The sequence below is a fragment of the Lemur catta genome, chromosome 1 (assembly GCF_020740605.2).
Source record: "Lemur catta isolate mLemCat1 chromosome 1, mLemCat1.pri, whole genome shotgun sequence".
Classification (NCBI taxonomy): Eukaryota; Metazoa; Chordata; class Mammalia; order Primates; family Lemuridae; genus Lemur; species Lemur catta.
Window position 1 is genome coordinate 279,039,663 of NC_059128.1, and position 25,922 is coordinate 279,065,584.

Consider the following 25,922-nt stretch of genomic DNA (forward strand, 5'->3'; position numbering starts at 1 on the left):
CCCCAGGCTGGTCAGTGAGGCCCTTGTTATCTTTTTTTTTTTAAAAGACATCAGTTTTGTAAACATTTCACAGTATATCAGCGTATGAGTGGTGGGTTTCGCCATGTGCTGGACCTTGTGACTTCCCCCAGACCTATGGCTTACTAGATTTCATGAGAGGATCGGAGAGGGAACAGTGAGGTTCCCTAACGCCTGCCAGTCTGGGACACAAACAAAGGCCATGCACTGGAGAGCCAGCGGTCGACGGGCTCAAAGTAACCTGGAGAACACAGACATCAAAACAGAAACGACTACTGCATGTTAGGAATCTTTTTTTGTTTTGTTTTGTTTTTTTGCTCCTTATTTCTACAGTTATATATCTAAACCTACATTAATGATACATCTATGTACACTATTTAGAAGTTCTGTTTTACAGTAACTTTTGTACATGCTGGGTTTTATTACTAACTGCAAAAAGAAAATAATTACATAAGGCATATATATGTACAGTGGTTTGTCTTTAGCTTACCTGGGTCCTCTAACTGCAATGCCCGGGTGGGGCAAGCACCTCGCCCTGGAGAGGATGAAGTGGTTCGGAATCTGTAAAGCTGAGGGCTATACTTTATGTCTCACTACATGGATAAATAGGCACCGGAGACCTTACTTGTCACATCCCAGGTAACATCTTAGACGCACTCTTTCTAGTGCTCTGGTATTGTACAACACATGCAGGTAAGTAGCTGAAATCTCCAGGAGTTAGATGGGTGGCCTTTTGGGGAGACCAGGCTCGGGCCACAAATGAGGGCACATCACACCTTCACCAAATCCATGTCTACCTTGTCAATCTAAGTAACTGAGAAAGGGCAGGTAGATATTTTACACCTTAAAGATTTGTTTTCTGGTAATGTCAAAATGAAATACAAAGAAATAAAGAACAAAGTAAGAGAGACAGAAAAGAAAGAGAATGATAGACAAGGAAAGATCGTGTCGGGGGAGGGAGAAGGGCTGCCCCGCGAGGGCACTAAACTTTGGATTCATTCTCCAGGTTTGCCACATCACCATTCCTTTCCGTCTGCTCCTCGAGGTTCTTGTCCTCCTCTTCAGTCTCCAGTTCTGCATGTTGGTTGAGTTTGCTGGACACAGACCAACTCAGGGGCAGCTCTGCCCTGCTGGCTAACTCGGCCAGCTCTTTGGCACTAAGGGACGGGGTGCTGGTCTCATAGGTCTCGTGGAAGCTGTTGTAGTCAACTTCATAGAACCCGTCCTCCAGCGTCAGGACGGGTGTGAACCGGTAACCCCACAGGATCTCACTGGTGATGTAGGAACTCCGAGCTTGGCAGGTCATCCCTGTGGAGAGGAGAACGGAGGCTTTAGTACATGCGAGCGTGGGCTTTCCATAGCCAAGGAGACTCAGCGGACCGGGCAGGGCCACCGCATGCAGCCATTCAGAATGACCTGCCTACTGTGCCACAACTAAGGAGTCGCCGTTCATGTTGTAGATACCTGCTAATGTGTCCTGGAGATTCTAGACCTCCCAGTGGAGTCCTGGGGAGCACTGAGAGAGTCCTGGCTCCCATCAAGCCACACATGCCTGCACGGCCACGCACACACAGAGGAGGGCAAGTGTACCCATGCACACAGGTGTGTATGGCTACGCCTGTCTACTCTGTGCACCGGGAGAACACTAAAGTCATGACTGTGGCCTCCCACTGCTTTTAGAGGCTTAGCATGAGTCCTAATGGGACCTGAAGGCTTCGGCCACATGCTTGGAATGAAATTTGACTTGTGGCACTACACTTAGGTTGCCTTTAAGCTGGAAGCCATGGACCAGTATTATACTCCCACCTGCCATGACACACAGGCCGCACCGGGGTCCCCAAATGAGCTAGAAGGGATATCCCCCTGAGTTTGTGCTTTCCTCAGGCTCAGTGGGCATAGCTGCCCGTATTGTGTAATGATATACTACCTTAAAGCTCTTCTTCCTGCTTAAAGATGAGAAGACATTTTCTAATTTGCACAAAAGTATCATGTGAACTACTGGCAGCCCCGGAGTGAGGAGTAACTTTCTTTTAAATGTGAAATGGCAGAATGGGGGAAATTCCACCCATCTCCTTAGGAAAGAAAACTAGGCAACAGGCTTGGTATAAGATATGGGAAATGACAATCGTGCATTTTTTTTTTCCCTGAGGCCAAAGCACTCTCTTATAAAAATTCTCAGGAAATGACAGCACTCATTTAGTCAGTAATTCAGGGCTCACTTCTCCAATAGGCAAGTAGGCTCAGTTTCTAGGGCCCATAATACTTTTAGGGGCCCATGAGAATGTTTTAATTTCTTTTAAAATTAGAAAAATAAACTTTTACCTAGAAGAAAATGTTAATACATTCATCTTTATACCAACACAGTTATAAAATATAATTAAAACATTCTTTTAAATGGAGCAAGGGAACCACAGAGGCAAAACTACCAGGGACTCAAAGAAGTCATACCATCACCTGGGCAAGCAGCACGCCAGCCGGTCAGTATGTCACCTGTTAAGATGACCAACAATATATAGTAGGCAGCTGCTTTGTGCTGAATGCAGGTGGGGTAGAGAGAAGAGGATACACGTGGGTATTTACACAGAAGGATTCAAAGCAACAAAATGTCCCTGCGGCAGTGCATTTGCTCCTTGTGTCCAGAGAAGCAGCTGGGGTGCCAGGGATTTAAGTGCTTGACTCAATGGCAGCTGTCAGAGCCTGAGCCAGCAGCAGCCCTCACTCCAGCCTTGCCTTACCTCTCAGCCTCAAACCTGAAATGCTGCCCTTCCTCAGTGTTTCTCTGGCTGACCCACAAAAACCCCACTTTATGCCTCAAAAATGAATATTGGAGAGCTTCTAGGTATTGGAAAGACAGATCAACACTGACTGGATTTTCTTTCTCACATGATGTTTTTCCTCTGAGTTATTTTCTTTATTTGTGCTTGGGAGCAGTGAGGAAAGACAGGTGATGGCAGGGATATGTGGGCTCAGAATGGTGTGCAAATATGAGTCAAGGGGAAAAAGTGATAAAATAAATTTTTTTCCATGAAAGAAATACATGTTTATTGTAAGGTGACTAGAAAATGGAGATGGCAGTGATAACAGTTGGAGAAAACAGTAAGCTAACCAAAACCAAAAATCAAATCTGGGGAAAGATGTCCACAAGGGGCTTTGGAAAACTCCAACATATTCTGGAGAATCTAGAAGACCACATGCATGTGTAGGGCTGTGAACAAGCCCCCCAAACCTGGGAAGGCCCTGAGCTCTCACCACTGTTGAACCAAGGCTCTGTGCAAGCAGGAAGCGAAGGTTAAGGCAGAGTTGTAAAGTGCCTGGCTGAGTGTTGGAGACGTGTCCCACCGTGCACACAGAGCCCCTTGACAAAGACTGGGAGATTTATTGGTTATAGGTTTTTCAGAACATCTTTGTCTAATTATTATCTAATAATTAAGTTAACTGAGCAGAGACTTTAGTGGCCAGACATATGAACACTACATACCTTATGAAATTAGCTCAGGAAAGTCACCAAAAAACAAATAACAACAACAAAAACCCTGAGGAGGAGGGATAATCTGATTTTCAGGGTTGCCACATTATATTATTTAAAATGCCAGTTTTCAACAACATTTATGACATGCAAAGAAACAGGAAAGTGTGGCACATACACAGAAGAAAGAAAGTCCATAAAAACAGTCCTTGAGGAAGCTCAGACATTGGACTCACTAGGCAAAACATTAAATTAGCTATTTCAAATATATTCAAAGTACTAAAGGAAGTCATGTTTAAAGAACTAAAGGAAGTAAGAGAAATGAGGTCTCACCCAATAGAGAATATCAATAAGAAAAATAAATTATATACAAAAAAAACAAATATAAATTCTGAGCTTAAAAGTACAAGAAATGAAAGAAATATTCACTATAACAACTTAGTAGATTTAAGATGTAAGAAGAAAAAATTAGTGAGCTTAAAGACAGTTCAATTTAGGTTATTGAGGAACAGAAAGAAAAAAGACTGCAGAAAAATGAACATAGCTTCAGAAACTTGTGGGACACCATCAATATACCAACCTATGCATAATGGGAGTCCCAGAAAGAGAGTACAAAGAGAAAGGAGCAGGAGTATTTGAAGACATAATGACAGAAATTTATTAAATTTAATGAAAACATGTTACAAATCCAGAAAGCTTAACAAACTCCAAGTAAGTTGATCTCATTACATACAAATGATCCTCAGTAATAATAACAGTTTATCATCAGAAACCATGGAAGCAAAATTATCCTCCACAAATGAAAGAGATATGAAGACATTCCATGAACAAAAATGGAGAGACTTTGTTGCTAGCAGACCTGCAGTACAAGAAATAATAAAGGGAGTCCTTCAGGCTGAAATGAAAGGGCATTAGACAGTAACTCAAATCCACATGAAGAAATAAAGAATATCGGTAAAGGTAAGTACATAGGTAAATATAAATGTTTTTTCCAGCATAATTTTATTCCATTTTTATGGCAATTATACTATTCTATTATGTGGTTATACTGTGCTCTATTTAATCTACAAAACAAAGTGATTCAAAAGTATGTGGTGGGGCTATTTGTTGAGGGAAATGTTAATAATATTGATTTGGTTTGTGGAAATTGTCCTAAGTATACTCTTAGGGGCTGAATTATGTGTTCCCTGACCCAAATCCAGATGTTGAAATCATAATCTCCAGTATTTCAGAATGTGATGTATTTTGAGATGGGATCTTTAAAGAGGTAATTAAGTTAAAATGAGGTCACATGGGTGGGTCCTAACCCAATATGACTGGAGTCCTTATAAGAGGAGGAAATTAAGACACAGAGACATACACTGAGAAAGGGCCATGTGAGGGCCTTCCACAAGCCAAGGAGAGAGACCCCAGCAGAAACCAGCCCTGCTGACCCCTTGTTCTCAGACTTCCAGCCTTCACAACTGTGAGAAAATAAATTTCTGATGTTTAAGCCACCCAGCCTATGGTGCTTTGTATGGCAACAAACTAATACAATATATTTACTGAGTTCCATAGGGATAATAAAATACCTTTCCATAGTGCCATTTTAAGAGGAGCATTTAATTTATGTAACAAAAATAAGCAAGATTTAAATAAATGCTCATGGTTACTTTCACAATTTTTATTCATTTTTTTTAGCATCTGAATTCCTTTTTAAAGGGATAAAGAGAGAATGTTGGCTGGGCGAGGTGGCTCACGCCTGTAATCCTAGCACTCAGGGAGGCTGAGGCAGGAGGATCACTTGAGGTCAGGAGTTCGAGACCAGCCTCAGCAAGAGTGAGACCCCATTTCTACTAAAAATAGAAAGAAATTAGCTGGACAACTACAACAGAAAAAAATAAATTAGCCTGGCGTGGTGGCGCAGGCCTGTAGTCTCAACTACTTAAAAGGCTGAGGCAGGAGGATCGCTTGAGCCCAGGAGTTTGAGGTTGCTATGTGCTAGGCCGATGCCTCGGCACTCTAGCCTAGGTGACAGAGTGAGACTCTGTCTCAAAAAAAAAAAAAGTGTTAACATGTCTATCAGTAAAATATATATATTTTTTATTTCAGCATATTATGGTGGTATAAAAGTTTAGGTTACGTATATTGCCCTTGCCCCCCTCCCCCACCCCGAATCAGAGCTTTAAGCATATCCATCCCCTAGACAGTGCGCATCACTCATTATGTATGTATACACCCACCCCCTCCCTTCCCCACATCTTCCCGACACCCGATTAATGTTATTCCTAAATATGCTCTTAGGTGATGATCAGTGAAACCAATTTGATGGTGAGTACATGTGGTGCTTATTTTTCCATTCTTGGGATACTTCATTTAGTAGAATGGGTTCCAGCTCTTTCCAGGAAAATACAAGAGGTGCTATATCACCATTGTTTCTTATAGCTGAGTAGTACTGCATAGTATACATATACCACAAAAAGTATTCCTAGGATAAATTGGTAATTTTCATTTCTTCAGAAAGATTCTTGGTTTACATATTGACCTTGGTCCCAGATCAGTCTTTACAAATGTGATGTTTTACTGAATTTCAAAAAGTAACAAAACGAAACCAACTGAGTTAGCGTCATAAAAAAGGCAGAGCTACTGGGATGATATCAGTGTGTATGTATGTGGTATTCACTTTCCATATCAGAAACATCATCAGAAAGTTCCCCAGAAGTAAGTTTTCTTAGTGAGTAAAGTACTCTCTGGAAAAAGAGATGTTTTGTTTGGTGAGGAGAAAAAGGTGGAAAATCTGATCTTGATCTCCAAGTTGTGGCCACACTCTATTCTGTGGGCATGCTGGCTGCCTTATCTTTTGTTTTGTTTTGTCTTATTTGACAAATAGAAATTGTACAGATTTATGGTGCACAACCTGATGTTGTGAAATATGTGTACATTGTGAAAGGGCTAAATCAAGCTAATGAACATATACATTACCTCATGTATAAGTATGAGGTGATTTACACATCTACTTGTAGAAATTTCAGGTATACAACACATTGTTATTAATGGCAGTTAACATTAGCTTTTATATTTTTATGCCATTGTTTATCCTGTTTGTTTTATCTTGAATGCCCTCCCCCCAGTGGAATTCTGCTCATCTTTCTGTTTTTATTTTTTATTTCAGAATATTAAGGGGGTACAAATGTTTTAGTTTGCATGGATCGCTTTTGCAATACTTGAGTCCCAGTTATAGATGTGCCCATTGCTCAAATAGTGTTCATAGAACCCATTAGATAGGTTTTTTTCCCCTCCCTTCCTACCTCCCCCTGCTTGATTTCCGCTGAATTTTACTTCCCTCTGTGCACATGTGTTCTCATCAGTTAGTTCAGATTTAATAGTGAGTACATGTGGTGTTTATTTTCCATTCTTGAGATACTTTGCTTAGGAGAATTGTCTCCAGTTCCATCCAGATTGTTGCAAAAGTATTAATTCATCTTTTTTATGGCTGAGTAGTACTCCATGGTAAACATATACCACATTTTATTAATCCACTCATGAATCGATGGGCCCTTTGCAATTGTTAATTGTGCTGCAGTAAACATTTGAGTACAAGTGCCTTTTTGATGAAAAGTCTTCTTTTCCTTTGGGTAGATACCCAATAGTGGGATTGCTGTATTGAATGATAGATCTACTTTTAGTTATTTGAGGAATCTTCATACTATTTTCCATAGGGGTCGTATTAATTTGCAGTCCTACCAGCCATGTATAAGCGTTCCTTTCTCTCTGCATCCATGTCAGTATCTGTTGTTTTTGAACTTTTTATTAAAAGCCATTCTAACTGGGGTAAGGTGATTGATGATATCTCATTATGGCTATAATTTGCATTTTTCTGATGATTATTTTTTCATGTTTATTTTTTCATATGTTTACTGGTCATTTGTCTTCTTTTGAGAAGCTTCTGTTCTTGTCCTTTGCCCACTTTTTAATAGGGTTGCTTGGTTTTTTTCTTGCTGATTTGCTTGAGGTTTTTGTAAATTCTGGATATTAGCCCTTTATCGGCTGTATAGCTTGTGACTATTTTCTCCCATTGTGTAGATTGTATACTGGCTCTGTTGATTGTTTTCTTAGCTTTGCAGAAGCTTTTTATTTTAATCAAATACCATTTATTTATTTTTGTTGTTGCCATGATTGCCCTTGGGGTCTAAATTTTTTGCCTATGCCTGTATTTAGAAGAGTTTTTCCTATATTTTCCTCCAGAATTATTTTGGTTTGATGCCTTAGATTTAAGTCTTTTATCCATATTGAATTAAGTTTTGTGAGTGGTGAGAGGCAGGGGTCCTGTTTCATTCTTCTGCATGTGCCTATCCAGTGTTCCAAGCACCATTACTGAATAGGTCTTCTTTTCTCCAGTGTACATTGTTACCTAAAACTTTGTCAAAGATCAGTTGGTTGTAGGTAGATGGTTTTATATCTGGGTTGTGAGTTCTGTTCCATTGGTCTATGCCTCTATTTTTGTATAAATACCATGCTGTTTTGGTTACTATAACCTTTAGTATAGTTTGAAGTCTGGTAATGGGATGCCTCCAGATTTGTTCTTTTTGCTTAAGATTGCTTTGGATATTCAGGCTCTTTTCTGATTCCAAATGAAATGTAGAATCAGTTTTTCTGAATCTGTGAAGTATGACATTGGTAATTTGATGGGGATTGCATTGCATTTTTAAATCACTTTGGGTAGTATGGACATTTTAACAATGTTGATTGTACCCATCCATGAGCATGATATGTTTTTCCATTTGTTTGTATTCTCTGTGATTTCTTTCTTCAGAGTTTCATAGTTCTCCTTGTACAAATCTTTCACTTCCTCGGTTAAGTATATTCCTAGGTATTTTATTTTCTTTATAGCTATTGTGAATGATATTGAGTCTTTGATTGGAGTCTTGGCTTGACTGTTATTGGTATATAGGAATGCTACTGATTTATGTACATTGATTTTATATCCTGAGACTTTGCTGAATTTGTTTATCAATTCCAGGAGTCTCTTGGTGGAGTCTTTGGGGTTTTCTAGCTATAACCTCATATCATCAGCAAAGAGCGATAGTTTGACCTCCTCTTTCCTGATTTGGATACCCTTTCTTTCTTTCTCTTGCCTGATTGTTCTGGTTAGGACTTTCAGCACTATGTTCAATAGAAGTGATAACAGTGGGCATCCTTGCCTTACTCCAGTTCTTAGGGGAATGCTTTCAACTTTTCCCCATTAACTATGATGTTGGCTGTGAGTTTGTCATATGTGGCTTTTATAATTCTGAGATATGTTTCTTCTATGCCTATTTTGTTGAGGATTTTTATCATGAAAGGGTGCTGGATTTTGTCAAATGCTTTTTCTGCATCTAGTGAGATGATCATATGGTCTTTTCTTCTGCTGGGTTTGGGTTTGGTTTATGCTTTCTTTTTTAGTTTCTTGAGGTGTGATGTTGGGTTGTTAATTTGTGATCTTTTTTTTTGATGTAGGTATTTAAGGCTATGAATTTTCCCCTGAGGAATGTTTTTGCTGGGCCCTATAGATTTTGATAGTTTGTGCTCTCTTTGTTTTTCAGTTCAAAGAATTTTTTTGATTTCTGTCTTTATTTTATTCTTGACTCAATAATTGTTCAGCAGCAGGTTGTTTAATTTCCATGACTTTGTGTAGGTTTGAGTGTTTTTTTCTTGTGATTGATTTCTCTAATAGTTTTATTCTGCTATGGTCTGAGAGGGTAACTGGTATGCTTTTAATTTTTTTTTAAATTTGTTGAGGCCTGTTTTGTGGCCTAAGATATGATAAATCTTGGAGAATGTCTCATGTGCTGCTGAGAAGAATGTATTCTGTAGTTTTTGGGTAGAATGTTCTGTAAGTGTCTGTTAGGTCCATTTGATTTAGAGTTTGGTTTAAGTCCACTGTTTATTTATTTTCTGCTTTGATGATTTGTCAAGCTTTGACAGTGGGGTGTTAAGGTATCCAGCAATTATGATGGTGCTATTTATTTCTTTGCTTAGCTGTAGTAAAATTTGCTTTATTATCTGGGAACCCCTATGTTGGGCACATAAATATTTAGAATTGTTAAGTCTTCTTGTTGAATTGCTCCCTCTACCAATTATATAATGACCCTTTTTGTATTTCTTTACTTTTGTTGGCTTAAAGTCAATTTTACCTGACATGAGAATAGCTACACCTGCTCTTTTTTGATTTCTATTTGTGTGGAATAATTTTTCTACTCTTTCATGTTGAGTCTGTGTGTGTTCTTGTGGTTTAGATGTGTTTCTGGAGACAGCAGATATTTGGGTTGTGTTTTTTCATCCATTTGGCCAGCCTATGTCTTTTGAGAGGAGAACCCAGTCCGTTAATGTTAATTGATAGAATCAATATGTGTGGAATGTTGATCTGTTCATCCTGTTGGGTAGTCCCTTATTACTTTGTTTTACCTCTTCTTCTATGGTTTTATAAAAGTTGTGAGTTTTGGGTTTTTTTTTAAGTGATTTTACACTGGTGGGTATCTCTTGTGATAATTTGTGTAGAATGCTGTTCTGAGTATTTTGTGCAGGGCACGTCTGGTCATGGGCAATTCCCTTGGTATTTGCTTGTCTGGAAAAGAGTTAATTTCTCTATCAATTGTGAAACTTAGTTTTGTGGGATGCAAAATTTTAGGCTGGCAGTTGTTCTGTTTAAGTCAATTAATGATGAGGGCCCCAATGCCTTCTGGCTTGTAAAGTTTCTGCTGAGAAACCTGCAGTTAGCCTGATAGATTTTCCTTTGTAGGTTATTTGATGCTTTCATCTTACTGCTTGCAGAATTTTCTCCTTCATTTTGACTTTGGCCAGGTTGATTACTATGTGTCTTGGAGATGACTTATTTGCTATGAAGCTTCCCAATATTCAATGTCCTTCTTATATCAGTATGTCCTTCTTGTATCAGTATGTTCATCTTGTATCAGTATTTCTAGTGATATCAGGGAAGTTTTCTTCAATAATTTCCTCAAATAGGTTTTCCATGATTTTAGCTCTTTCTTCTTCTCCCTCAGGGTTAGCTATAATTCCAATGATAGCTCACTTCACATAGCCCCATATCTCTCTCAGTGATAGCTCAGACTTTTTAATACTCTTCTCTGACTCTTTGAATGACTGGGTTATCTCGAGAGCCTTGCCTTCAAGCTCTAAGATTATTCTCCTTGGTTTAGCCTGTTGTTGAAGCTTTCTGTTGTGTTTTGAAATTCCCTAAATGACTCTTTCATTTCTTTAAGTTCTATTATATCCTTCCTTATTTTGTCTAGCTTTCTAGTGACTTTCATTTTTTCATTGATTTCTTAAAATCTTTTTTTTTGGCTTCTTTTTGTTGGATTTGAAATTTCTCTTCAATTCCGTGCATCTTATTTGCCATCCATATTCTGAATTCCATTTCTGTCATCTCAGCAATTTCCTTGTGGGTGGAATCCACTACTGTAGTTCCATTGTGTTCCATTGGACCTATTTTTTTTTCATGTTGCCGGGGTTCATTTGCTGGTTTCTTCTCATCTGATTCTTCTCTCTTCTCTTGGTTCTAGGTGTTGAGCCTAAGAATACTGAGTTATAGAAATGCCCCCTGTATTTCTGGAGACAAGATTTGATTTCAGGAGTCAAATAAGGCTTTGCCTTAAAGAAAAAATAAATGTGTTAGTTCAAAAGCTGCCTTGCCTCAGGAGGGCATCTCCTTGGTCAGTAACAGCTGCACTTCAAAGAGACAGCTGTAAACTGGGCTTATGGTTCTCACCTGTTTTGAAAGACAAGACAGGCCTCACCTAGGACCAAAAGGTTGCCGGAGCGACCGACAAAGACCCCCAGAGATGAGAGCTCATCAGATAGATATGCTAATGCCCAAGCCGGGCCCAGACGGAACCATGCGGTTAAAGTAATTAACACAAAGCACAGCTCATGTTGACTTCTGAGATCCTCTCTGTCTCCAAGAACACAATCACCGGAGCCAAGATGTCTTTGTTTTTTGCTAAAGTAATAGCCTTATCATAAAGCTTAGAAGTTCGCCCTAAGAAGATTTTGTAACTCATTGTTCCCCTAGATAGAGTTAGTTAAAGGACCTGTAGTAGCCTTTTAGAAGATTTTGACCCTAAACCAAACTGCCTGTTAGGGCAACGGGAGCCTGTATTTACCCTATAAAATACCTGTGTGGAGTTTCAGTCTTTGATATATTTTTGCGGAAAGAAATATATCCATCCAGACTCCTCCTTTATCTATTTTCATAAACCTTTACTTTATAAACGATATCTTTGGCTCTGTGTATTATTATTATTTTATTTTTATTTCTGTTTCCTACTATTTTTTCATCCTTTGCGATGACCCCTGCCTGAGAGACATGATCGGAAGAAAAAAACCTCTTTGCGGGGAGCGTAGCTAACGCCCTGCACTAGGTTAATAGGATTGCAGGACACCTGTTCTCCTTTGCTGGGGACTCTCCTGTGGCATATTTGGCTCCTCTGTTAGGCACCCATGCTGGGTAGGAGGTGTGCTTGGCCCCTAGTCATAGGGCACCACGTGGGGGAATGTCTATTCCTTCCCTGACCCAGAGGGAATGGGGCAAAGGCTGCCATTGGAAGTCTGGGTCAGGAGCGGACCTGGCTCCATGCGCCAGGGAAATCAAGATGGTGTCGGTTGCACAAACCTGGGAATGGCAGGCACTAGATCTCTGCTGCACCTGCTCTCTGGTGGAATGTCTCTGCACAGACTCTGATCAGCTTTCCAATCCCCCCAGAAGTCTGCAGTGGAAGAGGGAAATCCCTCACAGATTGAGCTGCCTGTAACTTTTGTTTCTCTCCTAAAAATCAGTGTCCTCTTGGCTTGCTTCTATCCTGCTGTCTTCCCCTTTCAAAGCAGTGTGAATTGTACTGGGACCTCCCAGCTTACTCTCTGAGATGGTGGATGATCCTTTAAGAATCAGCCACACCCTGTTTGATTGAGTTGGTAGGTGCTGTAATGAGCTAGAGTTCTTCTCCCTGTCACTGGTTGATGTTTGCAGGAAAGAGCCAACTGTAGAGGGTTTTTTTTTTTTTTTTTGCCTGTAATAAGCTCTAGCCCCTCAGGAGGAGCACTTGAATGCTCCAGGCTTTGGGCTTGGAGAGGGGCCCTGTAGCTCCCAGGGTGTTGCTTGTTCTCCACCACAGCAGAGGTGGGTGCAGGAGCCAGGCTGGGCATGGGTAGGCTGGGTGAGCCTAGAAGGCTTTGCAAAGCCTCAGTAGGGCTCAGAGATCATTTTCTCAGCCACTAGGGGAGAGCCTCTGGGAGCAGGGTTGAGGCAGGCTCTCCAAATGGGGATGGCTGCTCATGAGAAAGGGGTCATAATTCCCCGACTGGCTATCGGGAGTGAGCTCTGCCCCTGTTGCTACCCCTGCCCTCTGATGTCTGGTTGCAAACGGGCCCCTGAACCTGTCGCACTAGGTTGCTATAGTGCTGCAGGCTGGGATCTTCCCTGCCAGGGGGCCTGCCCTGGTCTGACAGAGTGGCTTTCCTGTGGGGGGGATGGGTGCTCCCCCAGATTGCTGTGTCTTGGACCCCCACTGTATTCTCCCATCAGTTCCACCCACATGGGCTCCCGTATTTCCCAAATCCAGCTCCTAAATCTCCTCCCTGTGTCCCCTAGCAACCCACTCTAGTCCTGGGGGCACGGAATCAGGCCTACCTCTCTGACCTGGGCATCTCTGGGAAGTGCTGGCAGGCAGGGAGCTCCCAGACTGGGCACCCTGGGTCCACTGCAGGTCCTCAAGTGGAAAGGTGCAGGCCCCACTTTCTGTGGCAACCTTAGACTGGAGGATGTGCCAGCTGAGGAGAGGCAGCCGCTCACTAAATTAATTCTTGGCTCAAACTGCTCTCCCAGCTGCAGTGGGCAGGGGAGGGGTGAGGGAGGATAAGAATCTGAATAGAAGAGAGTCAGCTCTCTGGTTTCTCAGGTCACTCTCCTTGGAGGGGAACCCTGTAGGGAATGTCCAAGCTCTGAGATGACACAAGTTCTCCCTACGATTCTGTGGGTGCTGCAGTGCTTGGGCTCGTGGGTGTGGAAATGCTTCCAAGCAACTTGGTAGCCCGCTGGTCACCGAAGGTGTGTGGGAAGGAGAAGGGATCCGCCCCGCACCCCTTCACTGGGCTCCGAGCCTCTCTGGGTTTGATCCTCACCAATATCTTTTCTTCCTTTTTCCTCTTCCTTTTCTACTTCCTGGTTTTCCTGCATGAAGTCCCAGGCAGGTACTTCTTCCTCTGCTCTACACCTGAGCTGCGTCCTTGCTCCCCTCTCCTTTGTCTGAAACGCTTCCTTCCCTCTGGGATGGTCCACTGAGCGATGTCTCTAGTCAGCCGTCTTGCCCCCAATTCCCCTGCTCATCTTTGAAGAGCTTACTAATTTTTGGTCTCCTTTCTAAAGCACTTTGTGACCAGCAGTCTCTCATTGGAACTGTGGAGCCCAGGGCTACCTGACACTTCCGTGACCTCCTATCACAGTGTGTATTGCAGCAGTTTGCAGTTAGTTGCATGTGTCTGTTTGCCTGTTGAATTGTGAATGCCTTGAGGATCTATTTGTCTCATTCATTTCCATATCCCAGAGCACTTAGCACAGTGCTTCAACACCATAGGTTCCCAACAATATCTTCTGTTAAATGGAAAGAGTAGACTTAGGGAACTATACACAAACAGCTTAATATTGTTCACTGGCAATGTCCAAAATGTACTATTAAATAAAGATGGCTTATGAGTCATTAGGATAGAAACTGAGAGATTTCTGCTTCCAGCATTATGTTCAGACTATTAATACATACGAAAGACCCTTAGCTAAAACATGAGATGCTGGAAAATTACAAAATCCATAATTTTAATCAAACCTGAGTTCAATGAAAAGCAGGGGACAGGACTTCTGGTCCCGGTAAAGGTGGAATAAATGTAGCTGTTCCCTCCCACTGAGCACAGCTGAGACCTCTGGACAAAGTATTACACAAAATGCAACCCCCTGAAAACTCTGGAAAGTTTGTCATAGCAAGAAGATTGGGGCAGGGAGACCAAACTTGAAGAATGACTTGTTGGGGGATAAATTTCTTTCTTTTTTTTCCTTTCTCTTTTATGTTCTGGCTTCAACCTGAGCATGTCCCCAATGCAGAGCTGTAGCAGGCGCCGACAAGAAAATCTCCAAGGGAAACCCTGCTGGGAGCCAGGACAGGTGCCGCTGTGAGTCAGAGAATGGGAGCGGGCTCCCCATTAATTGGGTGTTCGGCCCCCACCCCAGCCCTGAGTGTGGCCCCTGTTGTCACTGCTCTGTGGCAAGGCAGTGGCATGGGCACTGAAAACCCTGGGAGAAAAATCTTTCTGGCCTGAGCACTGGGAGAAGGAGAGTCCATCACCCAAAGAGTTTGTGGATGCATTTTTCTCTCTTTGAACTCACTGTTTTACTCTGAGAGTGGCCCCAGTTGTGTGAAACCATGCAGAGCATGGGTGGCTCAAATGCTGAGACAAATCTTGTCTTCAGAGAAGAAGGCTGGGAAGAGGAGACCTGGGAGCTGAAAGCAGGGGAACCCACAGAGGATAGAACTGAAAGGGGATCCCCAGATTCTGTGCATCAATTGGTATAGTCTGAGCTTTGCATGCACAGGACAGAAAGCAGTAAGAAAAGATGAACTTAAACAATTACCACGTGTTTTGTAGTATGCAATCACACTTCTAAACAATGTCAAAGAAGAAACCATAATGGAAATTCATTAATACTTAGGGCTGAATGATATTGAAATACTAAATATCAAAATTATGTGATATAAAGCAGTGGTCCCCAACCTTTTGGCATCAGGGACTGGTTTCACAGAAGACAATGTTTCCACAGGCTGGGGCGCAGAAAGGGGTGGTTTTGGGATGATTCAAGTGCATTACATTTATTATGCACTTTATTTCTATTATTATTACATTGTAATATATAATGAAATAATTATACAACTCACTGTAATGCAGAATCAGTGGGAGCCCTGAGCTTGTTTTCCTGCAATTAATGCCGTCACTGATCTGACAGGAGGCGGAGCTTAAGCAGTGATGTAAGTGATGGGGAGCGGCTGTAAATACAGATGAAGCTTCCCTCACTCCTGCTGTGCTTCCTGGTTCCTAACAGGCCATGAACCACGACTGGTCCTCAGCCTGGGGGTTGGGCACCACAGATATACAGACAGTAAGAAAAATTTATAGGCCTAAATGCTTATATTAGAAAAGAAGAAAGTCATAAAATTAATGTGCAGAATATCCAACTGCTTAAGAAATTAGAAAATGAACATCAGGAGTAATCCATGGGAAATAGGTAATAAATATGAGTGTATAGATTGATAAAATAGAAAACAAATTAACTTCTGTCAAAAAAGAGAAAAGCTAGTTTTTTGAAAAGTCTAATACAATATAGAAACCTCTGATCAGATTGGTCAAGTGGCAAATACAGAAGGCAAAAATGATCGGCCCTGGGAGCCCAAAGGGTGATATAACTACAGAAACAGCAGAGATTAAAAACAATAAAGGATATTATAACTGACTTTAACAATGTAGATGAAATGGGCAATTTTCTAAAATCATATAACTTACTGAAACTTATTTAAGAAAATAAATAAAAAGCTAAGAAGTCTTATAACCAATTATGAAATTGAGCCAGTGATTAGAAACTTCCCGTAAAGAAATTACAAAGCCCAGACAATTTTAAAAATGAGTTAAATGAAATATTTTAGGAAGAGATGGTGAGAGTTTTTGTAAGTTCTGGGCTCTGAAGGTCTGAAAATCTGGAGTGCTGACGTCTGAGAGCAGGAGAGGAGGGAGGGATGCCCAGCTGTAGAAGAGAGGGTGAATTCTCCTTTTCTCTGCCTTTTGTTCTACGTGGGGCCCTTAGTGGATTGGATGCGGCTCACTCACATTAGTGAGGACATATCTTCTTTATTCACTCTACTGATTCAAATATGAATCCGTTCTGGAAACACCCTCACAGGCACATCCAGAAATAATATCTTCCTGGCTCTCCAGGTATTCCTTAACTCAGTCAAATCACATAGGATCACACACACATCACAAGGAGGCTGCTTGATTTCTGTAGTGTTGTCTGGCCTAAGTTATTTCTCCAAAAGTGTGTGTGTATATGTGTGTATCTTTTAAAAATGATTTAATTTCACAATTTGTCTACCGAGACCTTCGCTGTTTGGATCCCTAGTTGTTCTTCTGAGAGTTTGACCTGCAGGAAGTGCATGAAGACAGCCTGTCTTTTGGTGGCCACATCACTCCTTGATGAGCAGTTAAGGCCTGGAGGGGAGGGAGCGCATGTTGTCAGTGGTGACTGCAAGGCCCACCCCACCTAGGAGCCAGGAAAACAGCCGAGGCACCTCTAAGGAGTCTGTAATAGGCACTGAGCAAACACGGGTGGCTCGCAAGACAGGGTTTTTAACAGGCAAAGCCCTATTTTTAGATTCAGTGACAAATTAGGGTGGCAGAAGTTTGCATATAGAATACAAATATGCTGAAAGCCACCCCCAGGAGAGAGCCCCTGGGCAAAACCAGAGGTGGAATCAGGAGGTACATAATACATCAGTGTGGCCTGAGGAATGAGACTTCAATAAAATAAAATGGACATAAACCATTTTTGAGTAATGTAAAATTAATCTACATTGCTGGTATTCAAGAACACAGAAAGAGTTGGCTGCAGGCCAGGGATGGGAACCTGCTGCCTTAAAGCCACATGTGGCCTTGTAGGTCCTTAAGTGCGGCCTTTTGATTGAATCCAAATTTTACAGAACAAATCCTTTTATTTTTATTAATACATTTTTGTTCATCTTTTATATTTTCATTTTATTTTTAAGATTAATGTATTTAAAATACCAAAGCATGAAATCAGTTTCAGTGAAATAATCCTGCCAGATTGACCGGCACAGCTAGAACATTAATAAGCCATAAGGGCTAAATTGACGACTGCTACGCTCATGATTTAGTTCTAACTTCCCCACCTGACCAGCACCACTACTACATGAGGCTGGTTGGTGCGGGTTTATGGAGGTCAAGTACAACAGTCTGTTATCAGCTTTTGACAACCGCGCATTGTGTTTTTATTTGAAATGGAATTTGTGAATGGTTGCACAGCTAGACAGTATTTTTCAATTCTGCCTGCTTAACAGCTCATCATATCAAAAAAAGACCAAGAGAACACTGAAGGAAGAAAACAGATTTTTAAATGAGGATTGGGAATTGCAATATTTCCTTGTTCCTGCTAAAGATAAGATGGTTTGCTTGCTTTGTGATCCTGAAATACCAGCAGTAAAGAAATTCAGTGCTCATCAGCTTTATAGCAGTCATAGGGACCAAAATATTTTAAATTAGAGGGAGAGGCATGAAAGGTTGTATTGCAGAAATTAAAAGATGAAAAGCAAAAGCAAAGACAATTCTTTCAAGCAGCAATAAGACTTGGAAATAATGCCACTGAAGCAACTTATAAAGTAGCTTATATACTCGGGGGAAGAAGGGAAGCCATTCAGTGATGTAATTGTGAAAGAATGTATTGTCAAAGTTGTAGGATGCTTAGACCCTGATAATGTTTCAAAGTACAAACAACTGCCTCTTTCAAGGAGAACCATAACTGATTGGCAGCACAAATTAGCCTTCAACTTAACAGAACAACTTCATGTAATACTTCAAAAGGAAAATATATATTATTCAATTGCTTTGGATGAATCAACTGATACTACTGACTCTGTGCAGGTTTTATACTTCATTTGGGTCATAACAGAAGATTTTCTTTGCTACGAACAGAACATGGGGAATAGATGTCTTCAACAACTTTCCAGATAAATGTCATGAAGTTGGACTGAATTTGGTAAATTTAGTGAGTGTATGTACAGAGACAGTGCATCTTCCATGACAGGAAACCATGAAGGGTTTATTGCCCAGGCAAAAAAAGTATTTACAGATCCAGATACTCTCATTTGTTTTCATTGTATCTTGCATCAGCAAAATCTCTGTGCTAAAGCAGCTACTATTTTAAGTGACACTTTGCAACAAGTTATAAGTATTGTTAACTACATTTGTGCAAGTGCAACATGGCATCATCAGTTTCATAACATGTAAAAGTTGAACAATGAGGTATTCAGTGTGGATTTGTCCTATCATTCTAAAGTGTGTTGGCTATCACAGGGATAGGTGTTAACCAGAATTTTTTCTCTATGAGAATAGATAGTTAAATTTTATGAAGAACAGAATCTGCAATGCAAATTATTGAAAGAAGTTTTCTATAGGAATGCAGCATTTCTGGGTGATATCATGTCAAATCAAGATGACTTGAATATTTCTTTGCAAGATAAAACTAAGTCTGCATATGATATGTGGCAAAAATCCAAGAATTTTGAAAAAGCTATCTTTTTTCAAAACACTTCTTCAAAAGGAAATTTCAGATGAACATTTTCCCTAGTTAGCAAAGCTCATTGATGAGCAGGATGATATATGCGAATCATTTGAAGAACAGGCAGCTGTTAGAGACCTATTAATTGGAGAATACAACGAAAGTTTCACTGACTTTGAGAATCTTGACATCACACTCAAATTAGCATTTTAGCCTCACCTAGTTGATATGACTAAGGTACCTGAAGAACAACTGATGGAATTGATTGAGCTCCCAGTAGATGACATTTTAAAGTCATTGTTTGACTTCAGAAAGATCCAATTGAAATATGGAAAAATGCAGTAGAATACTCACACCTCTGGCAACATGCCTGAAAGATGCTTTTTTGGTTTTCAACCACTTACGGCTACAAATCTGCATCCCCCTACCTAAGCCAAATCAAGATACCCTTAAGGTCACAAATGACCGACACCCATCTCTAGGATCAACTGAAACCGGGACCTCTGTGCTGTCACAAAATATTAAAATGGTTTCCAACAAAAAGCAGATACAACAAAGTCTTTAAAGGTTTGTTAACTTTAAATTTAACAAGTATTTTTCATTTTTTGAAATTGTTAAGTACATAGTAGTTAGATTTTCTTACAAAATCATGTACATTTTTAAGTATATCTAAATGAAGTTCCTTGAATGTGGCCTTATTTGATTACAGCTAAATTAATGCGGCCTTCCAGCATGAAAAGTTTCCCCACCCTTATTGTAGGCACTTGCTGTTTTATTTCAAGTGCCAGGAAACATGATTTGATATTTCCTTTTCCTTTACCTCTGTGCCTATTCTCAATAAGAACTGGCTGAATGAGCACAGTATGAAGTGTTGTGCACTTATAAGTATTAGCATTGGGTTGCCCCTCCTGTAGGAGAATAATGTCAGTGATTTACCAAGCCCAGTGTCAAAAAGAAGCAGGATAGTGTAATTTCTAGCATGGTATAAGAACGATTATAATTCAGTAAGTTTTTCCAATTGCTGATCATTTATATAATAATGAGCTCTGTCTTTCTCTCAGGTTAAAACATCCTTCAATAAACAGTTATGTTTCCTCTTTTACAGTTATGTTTCTTCTTCTTCTATACGCAAATAGTGGAGGGCCAGTGAAGTTTACCTCCAGCTACACAAAAAACATTGAAATGTGCATTCTTTTAATGTCTTAAAAAGGGATTCTACATGTGTACCCCTAATTCTACTCTCACCAAATTAATTGATAAATTTATAAATTAAGTATTGAGTTAAGTAATAACTGTTATTTACTGAGTGTTTATTGTGTGTCAGGCACTGTGTGCTTTATGTGAATCAACCATCTAATCCCTTCAGTAGCCCTCTCGGGTGGATGCTATTATCATCTCTATTTTTACATGTGAGCAAACTGAGGCAGAGAGAGGTGAAGGAACTTTCCTGAGTCATGCAGTGTTATGGATTGAATAGTATGCCCCCCAAATTCATATGTTGAAACCCTGACTTCCAATGTGACTATATTTGGAAATTGGGGTTTAGAGAGGTAATTTAGGTTAAATGAGGTCATAAGGACCAGTGTCTGGTGTCTTTATAAGAAGGAGAAGGCACCAGAGTGTGTGTGTTCTCTCTCCACATGTACACAGAGAAGAGGCCATGCAGGGATGCAGTCAGAAGGCTGCCGTCTGCTCACCAAAAAGAGAGCCCTCACCAGAAATCAATCTTGCTGACACCTTGATCTTGGACTTCCACCTCCAGAACTGTGGGGAAATAAATTTCTGTTGTTAAGCCCCCCATCTGGTATTTTTTTACGGCAGTTTGGGCAGGCTAACAGGCACAATAAGAGTGGAACGAGGATTCTTATTTAGGAAGTCTGGCTCCAGGGTCTATGTTCTTAACCACCACACTATTATTTCTGCTTTTGAAGACAGAGGCCATGTGTTAATTTTGATCTTATAACCCCAATAGTGCCTTACACCTGAGGGTGGCTAACATTTCACAAAATAAAATGGAGCGTGAATGCATTATTGTAGCCAAAGGGATTTGCTATTGTCATCTTTTTCTTTTGTTTTGTTTTAAAATTTGTAAACCACTTAAATGGTTCAAAAATTTAGTCAGCGTAAAGAGATAAATTCATAACAATCTCATCCCATCCCTCCTCCTATATGTGCTCATTTTCATCAATTTCTGCCTTATCCTCCTGTGTGTCCTTTTATAAAAAGAAGCAAAGTAGACATATACACATACATGTTCTTATTTCTCATTCTTTCAGGACAAGAAACTGAATAACAGTTTCCTTCTACTAAAGTCATTTGAAATCACTCAATGTGCTCATTTCCTTTTACAGAAAACAGCTTCCTCAATGACGTAGTGGGTGGGGCCAGGCTGTGGAAGTTGGAGGCAACGGGCTTCGGTTTGAATCCTGGCTGCACAGAGTGGCAGTGGGACCTGGGGCAGGCTACTTAACCTCTCTGGCTTCCTCCTCCATCATAATGGGGAAAGGGATGACCAGATTAGGTGTTAGACGCTTCACATGTGAAAGTACTCAACACAGTGTTCTGCCTGAGGACGCCACTGGCGGTTCTCTTAATTCCCTTCCTTTCCTTGGTCAAGTGTAAAAGCAACAGCAGACCTTTCTTGTAGAATTAGTAGCACTGATCAATAGCTTTTATCCCTCATATCAAGTGTTTTGTTGTTTGTTGCTTCTTTCAAACAGAATAAAATCCCAACAGGGAAAGATCTGGTGATGCCATGTCTTAGCTTCCTATTGATGTCAGGGTTTACTTTATGCATGACTGTTCTTTGAATATTTCAAAATACTCTTTGGTGCTTGATATTTGAAGAGTCTCTCCTCTCTTCAATGCCCCTCATTATTCTGAATTTTTCAGGCAGTGATTCTTAACTTTTTAAAGTCAAAGACCCTTTTGGGGATCTAATGAAACTCATAGATCCTCTTCTCTTAAAATATGCACTTGTATAAAAGTTTGCAAATGGTTAAGTGTTCATGGACTCACTAAAAAAGCCCAAGGGATTCCAGTTTCAAACAAAACAAAACAAAACAAAAAAGCAAAGATAAAAAAATAATATAACTCTCTTTTAGGGGAAAGTGTGTGCATACATGTAAAGAAGAAGAGGTTTAAGGAAAAATAGGGAAGCATAGGAAGAGAGAATTTATTTAAACTGCAACTGGGTTATAGGACCCTCACGTGCTTTGACAGTATCTGGTGCTCACCTCAACAGAATCTTTCTCACTAAATTGTAATTGTCAATAGTTGTGTGTATCTTTCTCAAGTCTGGGGATAGATGTTCCTGTGGGCAGGAGCTCTCTCTTGGCCACCATTTTATCTCCATCCCCTTGTACAGTGTTTGGCAGTATGTCCAATAAATATTTGTTAGTGGCTGAATGAATTAAAGGACCCAAGTGGTAATAATTCATTTACTTGTTTATCATATATTTATTGAGAACCTATTATGTGCAGGCACTTTGATGGGTTCTAGGGGTAGAGTGGTGACTTGGTCCTTGGGTTCACTGGATTTATAGTCTACTGAAAATAAAATAAACATCCAAATAAATGTAAAATTACAACTATGTAAATATAAAATTATAACAAATGCAATGAGGAAAAGTTAGATTCTTCTATAAGACCACACTTGGCCAGGTGTGGGAATTAGTGAAAATGTCCCTGAGAATGTGATGTTTGAGGTAAGATTTGAAGGATGAATGAGGGGATTTGTGGGTTCGGGGTAAGTGCACTATGAGCAGAGGAAACAGCATTTGCAGAGGATGGGTCTGTTGTAGTAGGGTTCCTGAGGTGTTCAAGAAACTGAAAGAAGACCAGTGTGTTTGGGGTATGGGTGAAGGGAGATTGGTACCAAATAAAAGTATTGCTCTGGCTGCAGAGGGGAAATGACTTGGGGGAGGGCAAAGCAAGAAGATGTGGGGAAAAGAGATAGGAAGCTACTTCAACAGGACAAAGAAAAAATTATAGTTTTGGGACTAGAACAGAAACAGTGGAGATGGGGAGACTGAATTGGACTCAGGACATATTTAGGAGGCCAAATGGACAGAACTCTGCAATGAATTATTTATGAGGGTGAGTTAGAGGGAAGAGCCAAAAACGACGCCCAGGTTTCTGGCTTAGGCAACAGGATGCATGGTGCTGGTCACTGTGAATCCTGTGTGCAGGAAGACTCTGTGTTTGGTTTGGGCAACAGGATGCATGTGGTGCCATTGGGAATCCTGAGTGCAGGAAGACTCTATGTTTGGTTTAGGGCATGTTAGTTTATTGTGACTTTAAGACATGCAAGAACATTGGGTAGGCTATTGGAATAACCAAGTCTCAAACCCACAGAAGAGGTCTTGGTTAGACATATGTATAGGGATATCAGTGACCTATGGATGAGAATGGAAGCCTGGGAGGGGATGAGATTGTCTAGGGAAGGGTGCAAGGAGAAGGGAAGGCTGAGGAGGAGACTAAGCCTTATGAAAACTTAACATCCGATGGGCAGGAGGAGGAAGATGAACCTACCCCAGATGTCAAGAAAGAGTGGTGAGAGGAGGAAATCCAGGAGAATGAAGGGTGGCAGAAGCAAGTGAGTAGGATACTTCAAGAAGGGCAAGTGGGCCAGGCATGGTGGCTCACACCTGTAATCCTAGCTCTCTGGGAGGCTGAGGCAGGAGGATCGCTTGAGGACAGGAGTTCAAGACCAGCCTGAGCAACAGTGAGACCCCCATCTCTACCAAAAATAGAAAAAATTAACCAGGCACGGTGGCTGGTGCCTGTAGTCCTAGCCACTCGGGAGGCTGAGGCAGAAGGATCACTTGAGCTCAGGAGTTTGAGGCTGCAGTGAGCTATGACAATGCCACTGCACTCTACCCATGGAAACAGAATGAGACTCTGCACCTCCAAAAAAAAAGACAATAACAAAAACAAACAAACAAAAACAAAACAAGAAGGGCAAATGGTTGCGCATATGCAGAAGAATGAAACTAGACCCTTATCTCTCACCATATACAAAAATCAAATCCAAATGGATTAAAGACTTAAATCTAAGACCTGAAACTATGCAACCTCTAAAATAAAACATTGGGGAAACACTTTAGGATGTTGGTCTGGGCAATGATTTCTTGAGTAATACCCCCAAAGCATAGGAAACCAAAGCAAAATTGGACAAATGGGATCACATCAAGCTAAAAAGTTTCTGCACAGCAAAGGAAACAACAATGTGAAAAGGCAACTCACAGAATGGGCGAAAATATTTGCCAACTACCCATCTGACAATGGATTAATAGCTAGAATATATAAGGAACTCCAACAACTCAATAGGAAAAAATAAAATAATTTGATTAAAAAATGGACAAAATATCTGAATAGACATTTCTCAAACGAAGACATACTAATACAAATGGCCAATAGGTATATGAAGAAGGGCAAGTGGTGACCAGTGTCAAGAACTGATAAGAGACAAAACTGCCCCAGACTGAAAAGCAGACCTTGAATTCAGACATGGTGGTCACAGTCAACTCAGTGAGAGTCGAGGGGTAAAGAGGGAGCCAGTGAAGTGGTTTGAGAAGCGAATCTGAGGTTAGGAAAAGGGGAGAGTTGGTATAGAAAAGTTTTTCAAGGATCTGACCCTGAAGATCAGGGAAGAAAGCCACAGTTAGCAAGGGATACGGGATTGAGTGAGTTTTTAAAGATGTGAGACACCCGACTATGTATAAACACTGACGAGAAAGGCTTGGGCTGAGTGGGTGTGGCTCGCTCTACAGGGAGAAGAAGAGGTGATCAGCCACAGCTCTGCAGAGATGGTGAGGCTGGGGGGAGAAGGAGCCACCCCTCCTCTGTCCTCACAGAAGGAAGGACACCATCACGGGTACCAGTATAGGTAGACACAGTGGCAAAGACTTGGAATTTCTTTCTGTAAGTTTCCCTTTTCTTGTGAAGTAGGAGGTGAGGGGGAGAAGATTTGAAATTTTCTGTGGAAAGAAGTGCCCCTACCACAGCCCATCAACTTTGGGGTCCCACTTGCCTTAAGCTCACTGACACATTCCATCTCCTTGGCCACCCCATCTGGGGGGCTCCACTGCCCTACCTGACGCCATCCTCAGCGCACCTGGCTGACTTTTAGCCCTTCCTCAGGGATGAGGTCGCGTCCCCCACGGGGCCTTTCCTGACACCCACACCCCCTCACTGAGTTAGGTCTCCCTGTCATACACATCTGTCTGCCCGTCCCCTTGGTGGCTCTGACTCCCTTTGTCATTGTTTATGGAATGCCTGTATTCTCTGATAGAACACAAGCACGTGACGGCAGGGACTGCATCTGCCTTGTGTTTCTGGAACCGTGCCCAGAGTGGATGTTACGGAGTCTAACCAGCATTTCTTACACTGACAACCCTTACCAGGACTCAAAGCCAGTCGCAGAGATACAGTAATGCCTTCACCTGTGGGAAAATATGGCTAGTAAGAGGCTGTTTATGAGGCAGGCTAAAACAAGCGGCCCAGAGTTTGCAAGTTTAGGGGCCGTGAGATTCACTCTGGGCTGAGTGAGCCTGCCCGGGAAGGCGTCCGGAGAAGGAAGAACGCCTTTAGCCGGATCCTGAAGGTTGGCCAGGGGACGGATAGGTGGAGGGTCAGAAAGGCCTTGCAGGTGAACAGAACCAATGTGTGTTTTGGAGTCTCCATCTGTCGTTTGCAAACACACTTGTACTAAAGTGAAGTCATTTAGAACTGGACACTTTAAACAAAAAAGCTAACTGTGGCTTCTTGTGGAAACTCTTGGTCCCTGTGACCTAGGTCCCTAGACCACACTGTGCCACCACTTTGTATCTGGGCAGTTATCTGCAAAGGAGAAAGTGAATAGAACCTGCTGGAGGCAGGTGGGTTACCAAGGAAGGAGCTTTCACTGATTTGCATTTGATAAAGCCATTAACACCAATTAAAACAACTTTTAATTCCCCAAGCTGAGATTTGTCTCTGCCATATAAGATGCCTTTGTCCAACGCTTGATTCAGTAACTGGGCAATTTACTTGTTGGAAGGGAACAGAATGTGCAAGCCTCTCCCGCTGATATTTTTT

The 25,922-nt window shown here is 41.2% G+C and overlaps 1 protein-coding gene across 1 annotated transcript in view; it reads right to left on the bottom strand.

Annotated features, from left to right (window-relative positions):
* Nucleotides 1-334: 334 nt before the first annotated feature.
* KCNJ6 (potassium inwardly rectifying channel subfamily J member 6) overlaps nt 335-25,922 on the bottom strand; it is a 260,276-nt gene continuing 234,688 nt past the window's right edge. Inside the window, exon 4 of the mRNA XM_045540663.1 lies at nt 335-1,326. Coding sequence (XP_045396619.1) covers nt 1,001-1,326 — 326 coding nt within the window. The 3' untranslated portion in view covers nt 335-1,000. The remainder of the gene's footprint in view (nt 1,327-25,922) is intronic.